Source organism: Myxocyprinus asiaticus, chromosome 1 (genome assembly GCF_019703515.2).
Source record: "Myxocyprinus asiaticus isolate MX2 ecotype Aquarium Trade chromosome 1, UBuf_Myxa_2, whole genome shotgun sequence".
In the NCBI taxonomy this organism is placed as follows: domain Eukaryota; kingdom Metazoa; phylum Chordata; class Actinopteri; order Cypriniformes; family Catostomidae; genus Myxocyprinus; species Myxocyprinus asiaticus.
The window spans coordinates 6,697,706-6,718,588 of record NC_059344.1 but is presented as its reverse complement, the minus strand read 5'-3'; the positions used below and the strand labels follow the sequence as shown (position 1 = coordinate 6,718,588).

The 20,883-nt window shown below is 38.1% G+C and overlaps 1 protein-coding gene across 4 annotated transcripts in view; it reads left to right on the top strand.

Annotated features, from left to right (window-relative positions):
• Window positions 1-19,695, top strand: part of LOC127448761 (phosphofurin acidic cluster sorting protein 1-like) — a 115,258-nt gene extending 95,563 nt beyond the window's left edge. For all 4 annotated transcript variants that reach the window (XM_051711624.1, XM_051711618.1, XM_051711627.1 and 1 more), the window contains 10 exons: window positions 2,413-2,519; window positions 6,208-6,362; window positions 6,558-6,668; window positions 6,835-6,937; window positions 7,897-7,939; window positions 8,959-9,001; window positions 9,129-9,267; window positions 12,407-12,645; window positions 13,085-13,204; window positions 14,394-19,695. In XM_051711624.1, coding sequence (XP_051567584.1) covers window positions 2,413-2,519; window positions 6,208-6,362; window positions 6,558-6,668; window positions 6,835-6,937; window positions 7,897-7,939; window positions 8,959-9,001; window positions 9,129-9,267; window positions 12,407-12,645; window positions 13,085-13,204; window positions 14,394-14,512 — 1,179 coding nt within the window. In that variant the 3' untranslated portion in view covers window positions 14,513-19,695. The remainder of the gene's footprint in view (window positions 1-2,412; window positions 2,520-6,207; window positions 6,363-6,557; window positions 6,669-6,834; window positions 6,938-7,896; window positions 7,940-8,958; window positions 9,002-9,128; window positions 9,268-12,406; window positions 12,646-13,084; window positions 13,205-14,393) is intronic.
• Window positions 19,696-20,883: the final 1,188 nt, after the last annotated feature.

Genomic DNA, 20,883 nt, shown 5'->3' with positions numbered 1-20,883 from the left:
ATAAAAAAAAAAAAAAAAAAATCGCTCTCCACCAGGATTTCGAGTGCACAGGACAACAACAGAGGATTGTATGTTAAGAAGAGCTTGGCCATCATAGCACACAAAGGCACTAATCCCTTGTGCGTACACACACGAGTAACTCGAACATACCCAGGACAGGTAACACGGGACAGGAGCGACGACACTCCAACAACCACCCTGGCGCCATCTTGCCAGCTTTCTGGCTGAAAAACTGAAAGCTTTTCAAAACTTTAGAGAGAGAGTCAGTATGGCCAATGTTGGGGAAAAATGGTATAGCCGAAATCTTCATGACCCAAGGAATCAATTGACACCAACCTTATACGGACAAACGGTTCAAAAGTTACGGGCAAAAAAAGCCATTTTTTGTTTTTTTCCACCCAGTTTGGAATGACCAATTCCCAGTGCGCTTTTAAGTCCTCGTGGTCGCGTAATGATTCGCCTCAATCCGGGTGGTGGAGGATGAATCCCAGTTGCCTCCACGTCTAAGACCATCAACCCGTGCATCTTATCACGTGGCTTATTGAGCACGTTGCCACGGAGACATAGCGCGTGTGGAGGCTTCACGCCATCCTCCGCGCTCAACTCACGTGCCCCACGGAAAATGAACCACATTATAGCGACCACGAGGAGGTTACCCCATGTGACTCTATACTCCCTAGCAACCGGGACAATTTGGTTGCTTAGGAGACCTGGCTGGAGTCACTCAGCATGCCCTGGGATTCGAACTAGTGAACTAGCGAACTCCAGGGGTGGTAGCCAGCGTCTTTTACCACTGAGCTACCCAGGCCCCATTTTTGACATTTCTTGACCCATAGGTGGCACTGTCATCAAACTTGGCATGTACCCTCAGACCATGGTCCTAATGAAGCAAACCAAGTTTCGTTTCAATAGGACAAAGCATCGGGGAGATACAGCTTCACATCTCATTTTACTTCGACTTTGTTAATTTTGCGTTGCCGTAACTTTTCAACAAAAGCAAAAAATAATTTCTGTGTGGCTAGGTCTGAATATTATCTGAGCAACTTTTAGGGTGAATCAGACGAAGGTTGATGGACGTTAAAAGTTTAAAGGATAAATGTCATAATCCAAGATGGCGGCCATTGTAATTGGTGGAGTTTTAACATAAGGGATCCTTTACAATCAACATGAGGAGAGAAAATAGACAAAAATAATTTTGTTTCTAGACCAAACTGTTCAAAAGATATGCACAAAAGAAAAGGGAATGTTAGAAGTGGTAGTGGTAGAATGGAGTCTGTCCTAAAGACCCCAAATTTGGTCTGGGGAGTATTCATACAAACAGTGTGCCAAATTTCATAATTTTCCTACTGTATGTATGGTTTATTGGACTCCCAGCCAGATAAATGATAATAAGAAAACTAACTGAAACAAGGGGCTATTCCCCGCCGGATCTTGGCCCCTAAATCTCAGTTATAAAATGGACAGTTCTGGTCCTGGATGTTGATTGGTTTAAGAGAGCATTCCAGCCATGCTAAAATACACAATATAGCTATAAAGTGAAACACCTGTTCACCTAGCTGCTATGTATATCACTGCTCATCTCAGAGAGAGGCCAACTGTTAACCTGTACATGTCAGGGACTATATCTCCTAGCACAGTGTTACACAACCTTTTGTGTCTTATGTAGCCCCACATTCTCATAAATAAAAATAGTACCGTTTAATCAACACCAAACCAGAAATGTGTTCCTTTAAACTCATCCTTTAAGGCATTCACTACAAAAAATCATGACAATAATTGTGATTAATTATTTTACTCTTTTTACTGCTTAAAGGTGCACTCAGTAACTTTGTGTTCGTTTTGGTTTTACAGTGACACCTACTGGTGTGGATGCAGTATCATTCAAATTCAATAGTTTACAGTTGCCAACGCCATTGTATAAGTTCACTATACACAGTCAGCCGTGATTAATTTAACCCATTAGTAAGTGTCCAATAACAGGGTGGTTACTGAGATTAAGTGAGTAGTATTGGTCTGGTCAACAACTGGTCATGTAATTTTTTTTTTTTTTTACCTGGCTGCCCCCATGAGGGGACCCCCTCTATGTAGAATAAAACAGTTTTCATAAGGTTACTGATATGACTGCAGTCGTCTTCTCATGTATGTGGTCTTGATTTTTACATACATTTCAGAATTATTGTTAATTTCTTTTGAAGTAAAACTTTTTTTTAATGAGGAAAAATGACTGAGTGCACCTTTAAGACAGACCTAACATTCATGCTTTAATTTTCTGTTGTACAGGTTCAAAAATCAAAATGTTTGTGTGTGTGTCAAAAAAAGGCTTATAAATTGGCCAGTTTTGCTTTAGATCTACTGATATTGACAGTTTGTGTGTGTGTGTGTGTGTGTGTGTGTGTGCGTGTGTGCGCACAGTATGTTACAGAGCAGTTGCAGGTCCAGAAGCATCCTATGGTGTGCACGTGTTCTGGTGCAGAGATTCAGGCCGTTCTGTCCGCTCTGCTCACACGCATACAGAAATTGTGAGTCACACAAGCGCACATACACAACAACGCTATTCACAACAAGACTGTTATAACAAAGTGAAACAAATTGACTGAATAAAATGCTGCAGTTTCACCCATTGAATGAAAAAATACATCTGTGGATAACACTTTACAATAAGATTCCATTCGTTAACATTAGTTAATGCATTAGGTATCGTGAACAAAAAAAGGAACAATATATTTGTTACAACATTTAATAATCTTTGTATGTTAATATGTTAGTTTATAAAAATACATTTGTATATTGTTATGTTAGTTCATGTTAGTTAACTAATGTTAACTAAACAACTTTTTGAAAATGTATTAGTACATGTTGAAATTAACATTAACCAGATTAATAAATGCTGTAAAACTATTGTTCACTGTTAACTAATGTTAACAAATGGAAACTTATTGTGAAGTCTTGATGCAAGTTAAACACACCGTAACTGGCACACCATACTTTCCTCATGTAAATTAGATTTCATGACGGTTAAGTTTATCATAGTTCTCAATTACCCACTCTCTATAAATATCTTATTATTAATGTCCATTAGTGCAGCAGCTGTCACACAATAGAGATGCGGTTAAAACCCAAAGTGTGTCTGCCATTAAAGTCACGCCTCGCATACACAGTATAGGTGAAACAGCCAATAATCTATGGATACTTTGTTGGCTGTATGTTATCTTTGTTATTTATGTTAAGGGAATTAGCGCAGTCCTCTGTGTAGCAGGCTAGCAGCTACAAGTTTGTTTACTTCTGGTAGCTGCTGACTTATTTTTTTGCTTCATGTCTTTGTGTGTCATACACATTTGACCAATCACAGGCTGCAGTACCTCCCACAGTTCCTCTACCCCCAAAAAGTACCTAGCCCAGAGTAGGAGCTAAAAAAATTCCCTCTAAATGGCTAAGAGAGGCTATAGTTCCTCATGCGCGAAAACGCAGAAAACAGAGTAGTTCCTCAAAAAGTACCTGAAACGGGCTTGAGCTTGTGCAGCGTGAAAGGGCCTTAAGTCCTCAATAAATCCGGCCTACAAGTGAAGTCCGGAAATATCGTAATTACGAGTTACAAGCACATATGACCAAGCAAACTCGTATTTACATAAACTAGATGATACCTGAGTTGCAACGTTGGAAGGGGCGAGTCCCTTGCATGAAACATAATGTAAGGCAGTGATTTTGCAGAATAAATTCAATGTCAGTGCTTTATTTCAATAACATAAATTTGCTATATATGACAACATATTTTAAAATAATGTTAAGGTTGGAACAGTCTCATTGCCTGTCACATGGCATGTATTGTTGTTGGTGGTTATGCTCATCCTAGCCACTAGGGGTCTCAGTTAGCACTCCAGATTTGTATAAATACAGGAAGTAGTAAAAAAAATCCTTGTTTGAGAAACGTTGGCTGTGTCTCGTTTGGAAGGATGTGTCCTACGGAGGTCGGATTTGTCGGCTGCATACCTAATCGAGGCTGTCTCGTTTCTTTTTTTTTTCTTTTTTTTTTTCTTTTTTTTTTTTATTGGGAATGCAAAAAAGGTTAACAGTTGTATAAGTGCATATACATAAAAGGCATTAACAATAGATACAAAATAAGAAAAAGAAAGACAAAAAAATTAATAAAAATGAAACTAGACAGCCTCGATGACGTATGCGGCCAACAAATGCGACCTCCGGAGGACGCATCCTTCCAAACGAGACGCAGCGTTTGGTTTGCTTCTCAAATTTAGGATTTTTTTTCTTGGATTATATTCTGAGAATGCTGATACATTTGACTACACTTGGGTGAAGTATTGCAACTGCCCATGGACTGTCGATAAGAAACACAAGGCTGACGAAGAGGACATCTAACCATCATTACTCATCATACCCACAGATAAGAATGTTCTCATTCTCATGAACTGGCTCATTCATCAACTACATTTACCTGACATACCTCATTCCCAAGCACACTCTCACAGCACACTTGGTTCATCGTTTTTGGATTGGTTTATTTTGTTATTGTTTGCTTCATGGACCATTTCAGTTTTGTAAATATGTTTGTAAATAGTTGAATATACTTATGAAAATAATTTCTGTTGTCATTTGGTCATTCATACACTTTATTTCAGTTTTGATGTACACTGTATCCATTTGGATATTTTGCAGAAGTGATCCCCCCTTTCTTATAGCAGACCTGGTTCAAAACAGCCAGCACAGTTATAAGCTTATGACTCACTCTTTGCATTGTAATTTGTTAGATACCATGCTTTTGCCATCATTATCCTCCTGAGACCCCGCATGACTGTTGTGTGCATTTTCCGTTTCTCTTTTTGATTTGTAACTAGTAGCGCCTAATAAACAAGCAAATAAAAAAATAAAAAATATAGAGGAAATTGTTTTTCTTAAAATTTATGTCCACATATGTGGACAGTTGGACTAAGTTGTGAAATTTTAAGTAATGCCAAGCTATAGAAAGTCAGATTTTTGTTCATCAAATTGCTTATTATATGTTCAGGAGTGTTGGTTATGCATGTTTTTAAGACGTTATAGACATTACAGCTGGTTTTCTATAATGCTGAATAAATCATTCTGATTAAAAGTAACGGCCAGCATCATCAAATCAATGCCAAACATGTTAAAATAAAATTTAGCATTATAAATTCTGTGTAATCTATGTACTGATTACCATTCACCCATGTCTGCCAAACATGTTGAGAGGTCCAAACTTCATCTGCAGCCTGAAACTGAACTTTTAGTCAGATTTTAGGAGTGAATGCACTTGGCTGCATAGAAAGCTATAGGATGTCTCCTTGCTCCCTTTCTCCCTATTAAGTGAATGACTTAACCTCCAGTGTGCTGTCTGTCCACACTGGTCTCAGAACAACTTATTTTCATCCTAATTCCATATAAAGCCTCTGAAAGCAATATTTTTTTAGCTTTTGGATGAATACATTTATTCTTAGTGTGAAAATACATTTATTAATGTTGTACAGTTATAAAATAAAATATAACAAAGTTTATATTAAAATGAAGCAAAATGACCCACAGATGTTGAAAATTATTTAAAATAACTAACATTTTTTTTTCAACTTTAGAGGGAATAAGGTCAGATTTTCCTCATATGTGGATTTTTATCAGCGTGCTGATGCACAAAAAATGAATGGATTTATTAAAGCGGGATATCAAACTAAACTTGAGACGCTACTCTTTACAACCAAACAGGATTCATTCAAAAAACTTAGAGGTTTCTTACCAGAGGCATTTTTGTCGGCTCTGCGGCCGTAGTAGTGCTTCACAGAAATCGACATCATGCTGTTGTCACGTGACGCGGTGCGCCAGACGTTTAACCCTTAAATGACAGTGTAGAGTGTTGTGAACAGTATTCAGGTGGTTTAATTCATTTAAATTATGTGTTGCGTATAGCGAAGTCAAGGTTAATTTTGTGTTGCTTTAATTTGGCTTCTTCCCTATTATTGTTTCCGACTTGAATGAGAGACATTTAGTTATAACGAATGTCCAACTAGGACGTAGGAGCTTCCCAGGTGCACTTGAAGGCAACAAAAGTCTTTTTTCACTGTGAAATTTGCAGCAAAGATTTGTGCTTGGTGTGAACGGGTCTTTAATTTTTTAGAAATGTGTTGTGTACTGTAAATTCTCATTACCAGTCTTTCTCTCTCTGTCTGCCTGTCTATCTGTTTATAGTTGTAACTGTAACTCATCCATGCCCCGGCCGGTGAAGGTGGCGGTGGTTGGAGGTCAAAGTTATCTGGGCTCTGTGTTGCAGTTTTTCGTCACCCAATTGGCCAATAAGACATCTGATTGGCTCAATCACATCCGCTTTCTGATCGTGCCTCTGGGTAAGAATACAACATTAAGACCAACATCTCATGATATCACTCAGGTTATGACACTGTTAATGACATCATCATTGCTGCATTGTGCAATTTTTCTATTTAAATTAGATTTTTTTTTTTTACTCTTGGCATTTGGATGTTAATTTCAGCTCTCAGTTTTCTGTGTTGTTTTTTCTTCTCCCTCAAACTCTCATTCAGGTTCTCATCCTGTTGCTAAGCACCTGGGTGTCCTTGACAGCCGCTACAGCGCAGCTTTCCTTGATGGAGCTTGGAGAGACCTGTTCAACCGATCAGAACCGCCACAGACAGGTACACACACACACACACACACACACACACACACTGACAATCCAACAGATCAATGCACACAGAAATTCGCCCACACACAGATTCCGCTTTTCTGAATGCATTTAAAAAACAATGGTATTCAGAGAACTGTCTGTTCTGAGACGGTCATATAACTGTTTTTCTGTAGATTTGGTGGATGTAGCTGGTCGCATTGCTCAGTACATCAGTGGAGCCGTTCTCACTCACCAGCTGCCCATCGCAGAGGCCATGCTTACCTGCAAACACAGAACGTATGTCAGGAACTCTGTTTTTTGTTTTGTGAATGTCTGAGTGTTTAGTGAGCTATATATTAAAGGGTTAATATTAGAGGTGGACCAATATAGCGGTTTTACCAATTAATTGGTGCCGCTAGTTGCTCTTTGGAACTGCTTTTTTCATTTGTGCGCAAAAGTCTATGCCGATACTTAAAAAAAAAAATGTATTCCTCAGTGTTTTACTTTGCTGCCATCGCTGGAGGAGTCTATAGTTAGAACATCTTGGTCCTACAGTGTAACAGCGGCCTCTAGAGGTGAAATAAAACAATCAGGGACACCTCTTGGGGATTTGCTGTGTATAAATCTGTCATCACTGACAATATTCATCCATATGTTTTATCCTCACTTCAATGCATATTTTGTTATTTTTTGATTAGATAAATCAAGTGTTATAAATTGAAGGGCATGCAAAGAAAAATGCAACTACGTATAAAAATGTGCCCCGTCAGCACATACATCGTGTCTCCAACTTCATATCTTGTGTATAGTAAATAGTAAACCTTATAGTAAATAGCAAACCTTATACCTCATTTGATGAATATATACAAAACCCTTCATCTGGTGAATAGGCTATAAAAAGCTTAATTTAGTAAATACTTCAAAATAAAGCACTGTAACGGAGCCAAGTCTCCGTCATTTCAAAATAAGAGTCCCGGGTGTATTTTGGAATTTATTTATTTATTTATTTATTTTTTCCATTTTGGACTTTTGTAGCCTATGTGTCTGTGCCCGTCATAGTAAGGAAAGACTAAAAATGTTTTTCTATTCAATAAATCGATTTTAAAAACTATTGGTTGATTAATAGGTTTTCAGCCTTTTCCACCACCTTAGCTATCGGTTTCTGCAAATTCCACTATTGGTCGTCCTCTAGTTAATATACCATGACAGACACAGTCGTGTGTTTGAATATGTCTGAATTTTCTGTTTTTCTGCAGGAGGGATGAGGATTCCTATCAGAAGTTTGTCCCTTTTATTGGGGTGAGTGGTATAACTAATGATGGTTGTATACAAAGATTACAAAATTGACTTTTGAACGCATGGCGGGTGAGTTGAGGAAATTTGACGCGCCCATAAACACCCAAAACTGTATTTTGCAATATTTGCTTAAAGCTGAACTACGGAATTTTGTTCTCTCTAGCGACATCTGTGGTTGAAACTTAAAATTGCGTGTAATTTGCGGAAGAGCACTTTACAAGAGTTGTGTTTTGGCACTGCTCTTCTACGTGGATGAAGCTCATGATTTTACCTGGGCATCGCCTGTGTTTGATCATGACTGGGAGATATTCAGAGCCGGAGTTTTCAGTTGATATAATATTATTCTGTTAAACGTTTAAAACAGAAATATGACTTGCTTTGATAAAGAAAAACTACACTCGTATTTACATATTTTGAATTAATTTTACACAAAGCGCTTTTCTGACACATGTGCATGTCACACTTAGTGTGCACTGAGTGTGACACTATGTACTGCACACTAACACCATGAACAAAAACATAAAATGAGGATTCAATAACAATGGGGTTGAAATATACTTCATTAAATCTGAAAATAATATGCAGAAATATGCAATATAAAAATTACAATAATATGTTTAATAATTTCTTTAGCAGTAAAGTTATAATAGATACACACTAAACAAATTAATATGTAGATTAATGTGCTATGATATCTATACATTTCAAGCAACTTGAGATGATTATATATTTCATGGAACTACCTTGTAGTAACTATGGACATGTTCCAAAACATTTGACAACCAGAAAGTGTCCAAATAATTTTTGCTTTAATTTAGTTAACAGTATACCGTAATAGAACAGCTTCCTGGGGTTCCCATGAAGGCAATTTTAGTTGCATTTAATTCTGGACCCATGTGGATGTTGGGTATCATCATGTGGATGTCTAGGGTTCAGTCATATTGGTTCAGCTAAAACAAAATTTGAGGTATAAATCTTTATTTGTCAAAGCAGATTTAATTGAATCTTTTGATGTGTCACAGGTGGTGAAAGTGGGATTGATTGAGCCTGGCCAAACATCAGCAGGTGTGTTTCCATGGAGACAAAAGCACTGATTGCTTATAATAACTCTGCATGTGGCTTTTTATGCATGTGATATAATTTTATGGTTTACAAAAGCTCACCGTGTTGCCATCTGTCCTTTGTTATCTAGGTGACATGGAAGAGAGTGTTGCTGTGAGTTTGGCCATTCCCTCCACATCTCCACCCTCTCACGGATCACCTGCCAGCCTGAAAGAGACGGCCACACCCCCCTCCTCTCCGTCAGTGGGTGGAGGATTGGCTGTACAGGGGTGAGTGTCCAATCACTGAGAAAACTACATATTTTAAAAAATCGACTAGTTGCTTGAACGACTAGTCGAATAATTGGTCTTAAGGAGTCCCTCTATAACCTGGTTTTAGGTTCACCTGACTCCGATCTGACGTCTTTCTTTGGGTGGGCATTTACACGAGATGTCTATCTAGTCAATCTATCTAGCTACCAAAATTTACTCTAAATAATTGTTCCTAAATGTGGCATTCTGGTGCAGTACAAATCAAAAACTCAGCCTCAAATCTGTATATTTGCACACACTCACTTTTTCAGGGTGTTTGAGTCATATGTGGGTAGCAGTATCTTGGTTACTTGAGTAGTTCCCATGGCAATTGTCCCATTTTTGTTTTAAATGTATTTGTGAGGGTTGAGCTAGTTTGAGCTGCCATGGATTTGTTCCATGCACATTTACGAATTGTTTTTTTTTTCCTCTCCCTTTTTCTCCCCAATTTGGAATGCCCAATTCCCAGTGCGCTCTAAGTCCTCGTGGTGACGTCGTGACTCGCCTCAATCCGGGTGGCGAAGGACGAATCTCAGTTGCTTCCGCGTCTGAGATGTCAATACGCGCATCTTATCACGTGGCTTGTTGAGCGCGATACCGCGGAGACGTAGCGCGTCTGGAGGCCCACGCTATTCTCCACGGCATCCACGCACAACTCATCACGCGCCCTACCGAGAGCGAGAACCACACATTATAGCGACCACGAGGAGGTTACCCCCATGTGACTCTACCCTCCCTAGCAACCGGGCCAATTTTGTTGCTTAGGAGACCTGGCTGGAGTCATTCAGCATGCCCTGGATTCCAGGGGTGTTAGTAAGCATCAGTTCTTGCTGAGCTACCCAGGCCCCCCATTTCCGAATTGTTGAGGGAATTTGTGCTGTCACAAGGTTTATCAAATTACTTAATAATCCCTGCTGGAAAAATCCAGGACATACCAGAAAAGGTGGTCCACTTGGATTGGAAATGGGCCTGTAGCTGGTGAAGTCAGAAGGGTAAAATCCAGGTTTCTTCAAAATTTGTATTATTGCCACAGTTTTTAGCTTCAGAGGGACACTAGCAAGTGAGAGATCGGGGTTGAAATCTGAGATAGACAGGTTTTGAGGAGAGATGTAGGGGCAGAGCCGAGCTGACATGAAGAATTTGATTTTAGAATTAATTATTTTACAGTGGATGAACAGGTGGGAGTAAGCATTACTACCAGAGATATTATGTACAGTTTATATATTATGTATTATGGATAGACACCTCATAGTGGTGGAGGGGTATGTGTGCCCCGATGACCCTGAGAGCTGTGTTGTCTGGAGCATTGGCTCCTGGTAGGGTCTCCCTGGGCAAATTGGTCCCAGGTGAGAGGCCAGACGAAGAACGATCCAAAGTTCCTCTGGAGGTGCCGCCATCTAGGGACTCCATAGTTCTGCTGGGCGAATTCTACGCCTATGTTGGCAAAGACAGAGAAACCTGGAGGAAAGTGATTGGGAGGAACGACCTGCCTGATCTGAACCCGAGCGTTGTTTTGATATTGAACTTCTGTGCTAGTCATGGATTGGCCATAACGAACACCATGTTCGAGCATAAGGTTGTTCATAAGTGTACTTACCCAGAGCACATTTGGCCAAAGGTCAATCATCGATTTTTTTCATATCACACCTGCGGCTCTATGTTTTGAACACTCTGGTAAAGAGAGGAGCAGAGCTGTCAACTGATCACCATCTGGTGGTGAATTGGATCAGATGGTGGGGAAAACTGCCGGACAGACCTGACAAACCTAAATGGATTGTGAGGGTGAACTGGGAATGTTAGGCGGAGACCACTGTCCATTGGATCTTTAACCACCACCTGTTGAGGAGCTTCTCCCATATCCCGAAGGAGGATGGAGACAAGGAGTCCAAGTGGATCCTATTCCAGGCCTTCATCATGGAGGCAGCTGTCAGGCAGCAACCAAAAAACCCACTGATGGACACCGGCGGTGAAGGAAGCATCAGGCTGAAGGAGTAGGCTTTTCGGGACTGGTTAGACTGCGGAACTCCAGACTCAGCGGGCAGGTTCTGGCAGTCCACAAGAGGTTGTGGCAAACCGTAAGATGGCTCAGGCATGGAAAGCAGGGTTTTGCCCAGGCCATTGTTGGCTTGGACAGGGAACTGCTGGCGGTATAGTCAAGCGGTGGAAGGAACACTTTGAGGAACTCCTAAACCTGACGACACACACTTTGTGGAGGAGGCAGGGACGAAGGACTTGGAGGGGGTCCAAAGCCCATTACCCCAGCAGAGGTCACTGAGGTGATCAGAGAGCTCTGAAGTGGCAAGGCGCCAAGGGTGGATGATATTCGCCCTGAGATGCTGAAGGCCCTGGATGTTGTTGGGCTGTCATGGCAGACATGCCTTTTCAGCACTGCGTGGAGGTTGGGGGCAGTACCTGGGGATTGGCAGACAGGTGTGGTGATTCCCATTTTTAAAAAGGGGGACCGTATTGTGTGTTCCATCTATTGATGGATTACACTTCTCAGCCTACCTGGGAAAGCCTATTCCAGGGTCCTGGAGAGGAACTAATAATATGAAAAGCGGGGTACGTTCAACAACTTTAAAGGTAAGATATTCAAAAGATGTTTTATCATGGAAATCGCTGGTAACAACTTTAATTTTTGACCGGTTAACAACAGCAAGCCTGGTGGGAGAAAGTTCCTGTGGGTTGAATCAATGTAATCCAGTTGCTATGTCCGTAAGCAAGTATAAAATTCAAAAACCCAAGAGCAGTATAAATTCCATCAGCTGAGTCCTCTATCTTTGAGATTTCTTGAGCTTCCTGCTTTGAGATTGTGCAAAATGATTGACAGGCAGAAAGCGCATCAGAGTCTTCTAATTGGCTTATCAAGGAGTTGGACAGCACCCATGGCCACATTTTCGTTTGTTGTTTGCAGTCTAGTGCTGTCACAGGGACCAGTGAGATATCTCAGGACACTTTTTTCCAGTGATATCTTTCAGGTAGTTGGAATATTTTCTGCATACCATTCCATAAAAAAATCACCTACAGCATCGTTAAAAGACAATTCTCATTTGTATCAAAGAGGAAAAAAGTATTCTGGCTAGTATGATTGGATTTCTGTGTAATGTGTCTCTCTCAGGAGCCCCAGTATGTCTCATGGCGTGGATGCCATTGGACTGCAGGTGGATTACTGGCTGGCGTCTCTGGCTGAAAAGCGTCGGGAGGGAGAAAGGAGAGATACGAGTTGTAAGAATACTCTGAAGAGCGCATTCTGGTCCCTGCAGGTCAGCCGGCTGCCAGGAGGGGGGGCCAGCGAGCCACAAGCGCCCGTCAACACTATGGCCATGACAGTGGTCACCAAAGAGAAGAACAAGAAAGGTAAGCAGACCATAAGGAAGCGAAGAAAAAAGAAAGAAAAGTATCAAATAATTCTGATCTTAAAAACTATGGCCATGAAAGTGGTCACCAAAGAGAAGAACAAGAAAGGTAATCTTTTAAACCTTAGTTAGACACAAACCAAATTTTGGTAACAGGGTTGCCAAAAAATTGTTTGTTTGTCCTCCTCTTCTTTGACCATTTGTGGAAAAATACAAATATTTGTGTAAATACATATTTAGATACATGGATAAATGGATGGATGGATGGAAAGATGGATTGGACAGATGGATGGATACAGACAGAAAGATTCAGCACTGCTAGAAAAAAAATCCATATTTAATTTTATTTTTGATTTAGTGGTATTTGGTTACTGCAGTTATTGTTAGTACTATAAAATCACACAAATTAATATGGTCTTTTTCTCTCTTTCTTTTTGCAGTTCCCACTATTTTCCTGGGGAAGAAACCTAAAGAGCGGGAGATGGACTCTAAGAGTCAGGTCATTGAGGGCATCAGCCGGCTTATTTGCTCAGCCAAACAGCAGCAGACTATCCTGAAAGGTACCAGACTTTGATTACAGTAAGAAAAAAACATACCATACTTCATAGGGTATGATGTGCTGTAGGACAAGAGCCAGCTCAGATTCTAGCTGAAAATGGAGCATCATAAGAGAGCGGTTTGGAACGCTTTACATAGGCGGCAGCTCTGCATATCTTTCAAATAGCACTCCTCACACGCAGCGCACAGGACACTCAACTCGCAGCTGATTTCAAGGGGACGTGAGAGGAACAACACTATACTCCTAATGAGCATAAATAAGCACAGCATGCACACATTTTGGGTAAAATAATTGGTTTTGTATCATATTAAACTGTTACTTTTCGATACTTTTCAGTATTAAATGGATAAGTATATTTATATTCCAAATTTCTCTCACTTTGTCTGCCGTCTTGGATTTGTTTTTCCACCAATCTCATCATGGTGCATTTTGGGATCACCTACCTATCGGAAGGATACATCCGATGCTACCTTAGATTTTGGCCAAAACGAGATCTTAGGAGGCAGCATAATTAAGGTACCTAGCTTTTGGAACAGCCTTCGTGTCAGGATCAGGCAAATGATGTCTTAAAAATCTGCCCCCGGAGGATGCTCACTAGGTTTTGGAACAGACCCATTAAGTCAACATGGACCACAAGCATTTTTGCTTGTGCTGTTTCAGTCGCCTACACCTCCTTGACAACAAAACTTGATTTACTGCTCCCCAGATTTCAGTAATTACTTGTAAGATGCAAATCATTCGAAGTTACGTGAAAGTAAACTTGGAATGATTTGCATTAACAATTTGTTATAGGAGAACAACATTTTTTAAGGGATAGTTAGGAGAAATGTTAGGAGAAATGTTTTGCAGAATGTAAGCCCCAGTCACCTTTCACTTTTATTATATGGAAAAAAAAAAAGATGCAATGAAAGTGAATGGTGACTGAGATACATTGCCTTTTCCTTTATGTAAGTAAATGATGACAGAATTTAAATTTTTGGGTGAACTGTCTCTTTAATTAAACTACATTTTTAATCGATTGACCGCACTAATAGTTGTTTAATTAAACAAAAGCATTTTGCAGTTTAATAATCGCACATATCCATGTCACGACTTCAATTTTAATTTTATTAATTGTGCTTTAGTACAAAACAAAACAGAAATGTCTGACTCTATCAATTCACAAACAATGTCTGTCTCTCTTTTCTCAGTTACCATTGATGGAGGTGAGTGGAATGACGTGAAGTTCTTCCAGTTAGCAGCTCAATGGCCGACTCACGTCAAGTATCTCCCAGTTGGATTGTTTGGCTACAGCAAACCACCCTCCTAGGACGGCCCACACTCTAAACCCCGCCTTCAACCCGCAACCTACACCCCATTGCACACTGCCCCCGCCGCTTAGAATGCCGGCCAGTTGTAGTTGTGAGACAGGACTCTCCTATGTAGCAGTCTCTGGTGGGTGGAAAGGTGTAGTCAAAGAAGTTGGATTTAGCAGGTTTGGTAGACTTTTATGAGCGCTAGTCACTTTTATTAATCAAAAGGTCCTACAGCCACATGTGGGGGGCCAAGCACAAAATTTGAATACACCACCTGTCAACCATCAACCTGATTACTATTGATCACTATTGAACAACATGACAAGGCATTTGTCCCTAAAATATAATGCCTGACCTGACAATGGATCGCTTTCATTAACGTTAAAATTTAAGCATAACCAACAAATGCAGTTTAAACCAATAAAAATGTTCCATGGGAACCGTAGTTTCCACCAAAATACTGTAGTTATTACTGCAGTTATTGTTAGTACTGTAAAATCACAACAAATTAATATGATATCTCCTAAAAGTGTTAGAAATTTTCAGAATCTTTCAATCGCTTCAACTGAGTTGTTATACTAACCTTAGCTACAATATCTATTGTATTTTGGTAGAAACTATGGTTATCGTAATACATTTTTGTAGGAGAAGATTACTGTTTTTGTCTAATTTGAGGAAAAAAAGCACCAATTAGCATTTCAAAACTATTAAGAACCCTCCAATTATTGAAGAGGATGGAGTTAAAGACCAGTTGCCCATTAGCCAACTGGTGAATTTTTAACAATTCTTTAAACTACTCTTGCTCTCACATGCCATCTTCCCTCTAGTTGACAAAACTCAGAAATGCATCATTAACCTCTAGCTTGCATGTCTTAAATTACAACCATAAAAAAAAAAAAAAAAAAAAAAAAAAACGTTATTTTAACGTTGGTTCTGTGGTGCACTTTATGCACTTGTGCATGTGTTGAGCTGTGCTTACTGTGCTGCTATATCCCACAACTTGCGTTTCCCTCAGTATACAGAAGGTTAACATCAGTGACTTAACAAGTAGTGGTTCACAGTGACAGTGGTTAATCAGTATAACTAGAATAAACTAGTTCCATTAGTTTTATATTATTTTGTACACGGATTATGCTTTAACATGTCAGAAGAGCAAGTGATTGTTTAGTTCTACTTTTAAAAGTGACCTTTTAGCTCAAATATGTAGCTCGTCTGTTTATTTATTTACATAAACCATATCTTCAAAGATCACTCTGGCCAATCACAATGTAAACATTACAGAACATTGATAGGATGGATGAAGACCAAGCCACCTTGGTAATATGGGCAATGGCAAAAATTTTAAAGTGTGTTGTCGAAAGAGAGCTAAAAAGAATGATGTCATATCGATTAGCTAAAGGGTTGGACTAGGTTAGACGTGAAAATGTTGTGGCGTAGTCAGCAGAATTGAGGAAATCTATCAATTTTGTGTTCTTGTATGAATCTTTACAGTTGTAAACAGGTTAGAGGAGATCTTCCGAAGGGCAACCTGGGCTAGATGCTATGCACTTCAAATCAACTTTACTCTTACACATCTTCATCCAAAGCACAATGTTTTTGCCAGCTAGATCCTCATACAAAATGCCCAGTTAAAACAAGCATGGGATCAGACCGTCACTCACGATTAGTACCTACCTTTAAAGTCATGAGCTAAACAGCATAACTGATCTTGGATCAGTCATTTTAGAGCTACAAGCTCCCTTTATTTGCTAGCTGTTACAATACTATTTAAGGCAGCTTTCACGAATGTAACATTGTTCTATTTTGTCTAGAACATTTGTTAGATATTCTTGTGAGTGTTGGGTAACTAACAAAGATGTAAATGTTTGTGATGTGGTTTTAAATAAGAACAAAAGAAATGATAAAAAAAAAAAAAACATTATCTATGAAACAATGTTGTGCCACAGTTAGAGTGATACAAGTATGTTGTGTGTGTTGATTTGTGTGCCTTTTTTGGGGGGGGGGGGATAATAATGGTCACTGGTAAGGTTAGTCTGTGGTGTACACTAAACATTCACTTCGGTCACAACACAAGATTCAGCATTTTTTTACCCTGCCTACTTCTAAGAATTGAAAATTTAACTACTAAAGAATTAACATATCATTATTGTTACATAACAATTCATGGTGACAATTTGCAATAAGGTCCTTTTTGTTAACATTAGTTAACATGAACTAACAATGAACTACACTGGCGGCCAAAAGTTTGAAATAATGTACAGATTTTGCTGTTTCGGAAGTAAGTTGGTACTTTAATTCACCAAAGTGGCATTCAACTTCACATCACAAAGTATAGTCAGGACATCACTGATGTAAAAAAAAAACAGCACCATCACTATTTGAAAAGAGTCATTTTTGGTCAAATCTAGACAGGCCCCATTTCCAGCAGCCATCCCTCCAACACCTTATCCTTGAGTAATCATGCTAAATAGCTAATTTGGTACTAGAAAATCACTTGTCATCATATCCAACACAGTTGAAAGCTATTTGGTTCGGTAAATGAAGCTTAACATTGTCTTTGTGTTTGTTTTTGAGTTGCCACAGTATGCAATAGACTGGCATGTCTTAAGGTCAATATTAGGTCAAAAATGGCAAAAAAGAAACAGCGTTATTAATGTCCTGACTATACATTGTGATCAGTTGAATGCCACTTTGGTGAATAAAAGTACCAATTTATTTCCATAAGAGCAAAATCTGTACATTATTCCAAACTTTTGGCCGCCAGTGTATACTTTTACAGCATTTTAAAAATGTATTTGTATATGCTGAAATTAACATTAGTCAATGCACTATAAACTAAAATGAACTAACAATGAACAATTGTATTTTATTAACTAACATTAACAAAGATTAACATAAAAAACAAAACAAAAAACAAATCTAAAATTAAAATGCTGTAAAAATATATTGTTAATTGTTTGTTCATGAAACCTAATGCATTAACTAATGTTTATGAATGGAACCTTATTGTAAAGTGTTACCCAATTTACTTGTGAATTTCATTATTAATTCCACTTACAGACTGAAAGGTTGAATCTGACAAAATCTGTCAAGAACATGCCCGGGTCCTATTTCACTACAAAAACAGAAGCAAATTAGAAATTGTATTTTGCATAAAGAAATTGAAATTTTGTAAATCATGGAAATATTTACTGCATTTTGTTATAATTTATGCTTTTTTTTTTTTTTTTTACTTTAATACAATAAAAAATACTGTATATACAGTAAAAATACTTTTGAACAGTAATGACAATAAAAAAAAAAAAAAGGGAATTATCAAAAAACAAATGTAAAACATCTGGACGCATAATGGTCATGAGAAATTTGAGTTCAAAAATGTACTTAATTTTTATGAAAATAATGACACAATGCAAAAAATCTTAATGGTCATAATTAGGCTTAACAGTTTTTATGTGACCCGGACATTTTTTCACAAAATTCTCTCAAAATCTTTCTAATTTGCGTAACTTGTCATATTTTCCATGTCTCTTTCCACAATGAGAGTATCCCTATGTGGCAAAAAGTATTACGAACAACTTAGTATTAAAAAGTAGAGGGAATTGTTTCACTCAAACAAAACTTAATACTACAAAAATCACAAAGGTTGCTGTCTGCACACTGTATAACAATCAGACTGAAAAAGAGTCTAGCAAAAAAAAAAATTTTTTTTTTTTTTTTTTTCACTTGCATAATGAAAGTGTGCAGTGTGGGGGAAAAAAGTGTCATCCAGTGTGCAGACAGCAACTTTTGTGATTTTTGAACAACTAAGTATTAAAATATAAATGTAAATTAGTTTTATTCTTTCATCCTGCTCCTTACATATTTGTTTAGCAATAGTTTTAGGTTTGTGTTTTGTTTTTGAAGTGTTTTCTTTCATGTATATTAAATGCAGCTCTCTTATTTCTACCCATATTCTTATAAAAGATTAAATAAACCTTCAAAATGATGTTTCCCATCCATTAGGGTGACTATAATACAACACACTATTGAACAAAAATCCTGTCAAGGCAAATAATAGAAAAAAACCTTAACATGTGTTCACTTTTACTAGTTTCTATATAGTACTCTGAGTTTTAATGGCATTTATTTTTTACATTTATTTAGATCGTTATAGGCTACATTTTAAAAGAAATACAAATGTATGTAATGATGTTACATTTGCTGTTTGTGTTTTAAACTTATATGATGGGCAAACAAAAATTTGCAGCCACCTTTATACAAGCTTTTAAGGTAAATCACATTTACAAGTTTACACCTTAAATGGCATCTATTTTGGGGTTCTGGTTTAAATTGTATGTGAATGTGTTTCTTGAAACGAAATAAGGAGAGGCAAAAAAAAAAGTGTTACTGCAAAAGAGTCTCAGCTGTTACATTTAGTTTTTGTTTGTTTGTGTATAGTTGAAAAATTCAAGTTTCAGTATTTTTGGAGCAGTCTGGAAAAACAGAATTTTTCCGAATGTTCATTTCAATATGAAAAAAGAAACTCATGGGCACACCACATTCCATTCTGTTTTCAACAACTACAAAATACCTTTTGCTTCATCCAAACATGCACTGTCTTTTTATCCATGTGCTGTTTGGAGTCTGGTCTTTGCCTGGCTGTACCTGTACCTCTTTACTTATGTACCTCTGTGATGGTTTGTAATGTGAAATTTCTTCAGAAACCATGAAGTGGATTTGAGCATTCTGTTTGATAAACTAAATATCTGAACAGCCAATCAGAATGGTCTCTGTCCACTTCATTAAATACTTTTTGTTGATGTTCAAGAGATAATATTCCTGAATTCCACAAGCTTCGGATTACAAACAGCAGATTTGGCCAAAGTTAGCAAATGTAAAAATAATAACCCACAATATTTAGATGTGGAACACTAAGAAGCCAAGCTTGTGGATGAGAGAAGTATTTTGCACATGCGTTTATTATCTTTTAGCAGTGTTCAGCTGTTTGCCTTTTTGCTTCTAGACAGTAATGCTTGTACATATCCAAAGTGCTTGTAATAAGAACTTATGTTCCTTTATTGTGTGTGTTTTTTTAATTATTTAACATGTTTTGTAGTACTGCTTTTTCATAATTAAGTTGTCAATCAATAGATGTGGTATGGACAGTGGAAGTGTTACTTGTATTCTTTTTTTAATTAATAAACACACCTGATTTGTATTCCTTTGTGTTGTGTGATTTTTGTGTGATAAAAATCACTTACTAACCTTTTCTGCATAAAGTTATACCCAATTTTAAAACTTCCATTATGATGTAACGCCATAAACCCTGTAATCCCAGTAAAGGATTTAGATGATTTAAACAACTTAACAGCTCAAATAATACACAAGTTTTAACAGAAGAATTCATGTAAGTGCTTTAAAAAATAATAAGCGTCACATGTCTGGCTTTAACCCTTTCAAAAACTGGCCCCAATCACTTTCATTGTAGGAGCCTCATTGCAACCTAAATTTATTTCTTATTTATTTTTTTAATTTTTTTAAGGAAATTAGGTAATGAGTCAAAATTACTTTTATTGTGGTAATCAACATTATGCCACAAATGGTGATTGTGCTTAACTTGAATTGAACCCAGAAGATTCATTTAACATGTTTTCACGGCCTGCCATTTGCCTGGCCTTCTACAAAGTTTGTCCAATCTAAGCCAAAATTGGCTTAGTTTATCTATTAAAAGGTTACAACATGGATTTGCATATTGACACAAAACTTGTATGTGTCTTTGCCAACATTGCCATGAGAATTCCACATTTGTGTTTACAGCACCACCCACTGGTCATATGTTAGTTGTAATGGTAAATCTAGGTGTAGCCTAAATTCACCACTGGGAATGCTGAGACCAAACAAATCAACTCAACTTTGCAATGGAGGTGTTCAAAATGCCACTCTACCATTCTACTAGAAGTAGGTACTACCCTAGTACTATGTAATTTCGAACAGCCTGTGTCTATAAGAGCATTACAAACCGCACACTTCTGCACTATTCTACAGCATTCTGTAGTGTTAGTAGTTCGAGGAGTATGTTAACAATGGAAATGCAACAAAAAAAAGTGTATTACGAGTACCTGAAAAATTTACTACTTCATTCGTCAAAATAGAGTGTGGAATGTTGGACATTCGTGCACTCAGCGCTCGAGGCTTGCCGTATGCAGCGTAAGGAGCAGTTACCTGGCTGCGACGCTGGTCTGACAAAACAATTGTAAATAATGGAGAATGTAGAAACTAGCTAAACTTTAGTGAAGACAACACCTTACAAATGTGAGTTGAATGTTTTACCATCACCCCACACTGTGTAACTATGTTCATTATTTGAGACTTAGCCTAAGTGATGAACTGAGTTTGGCTAACGCGC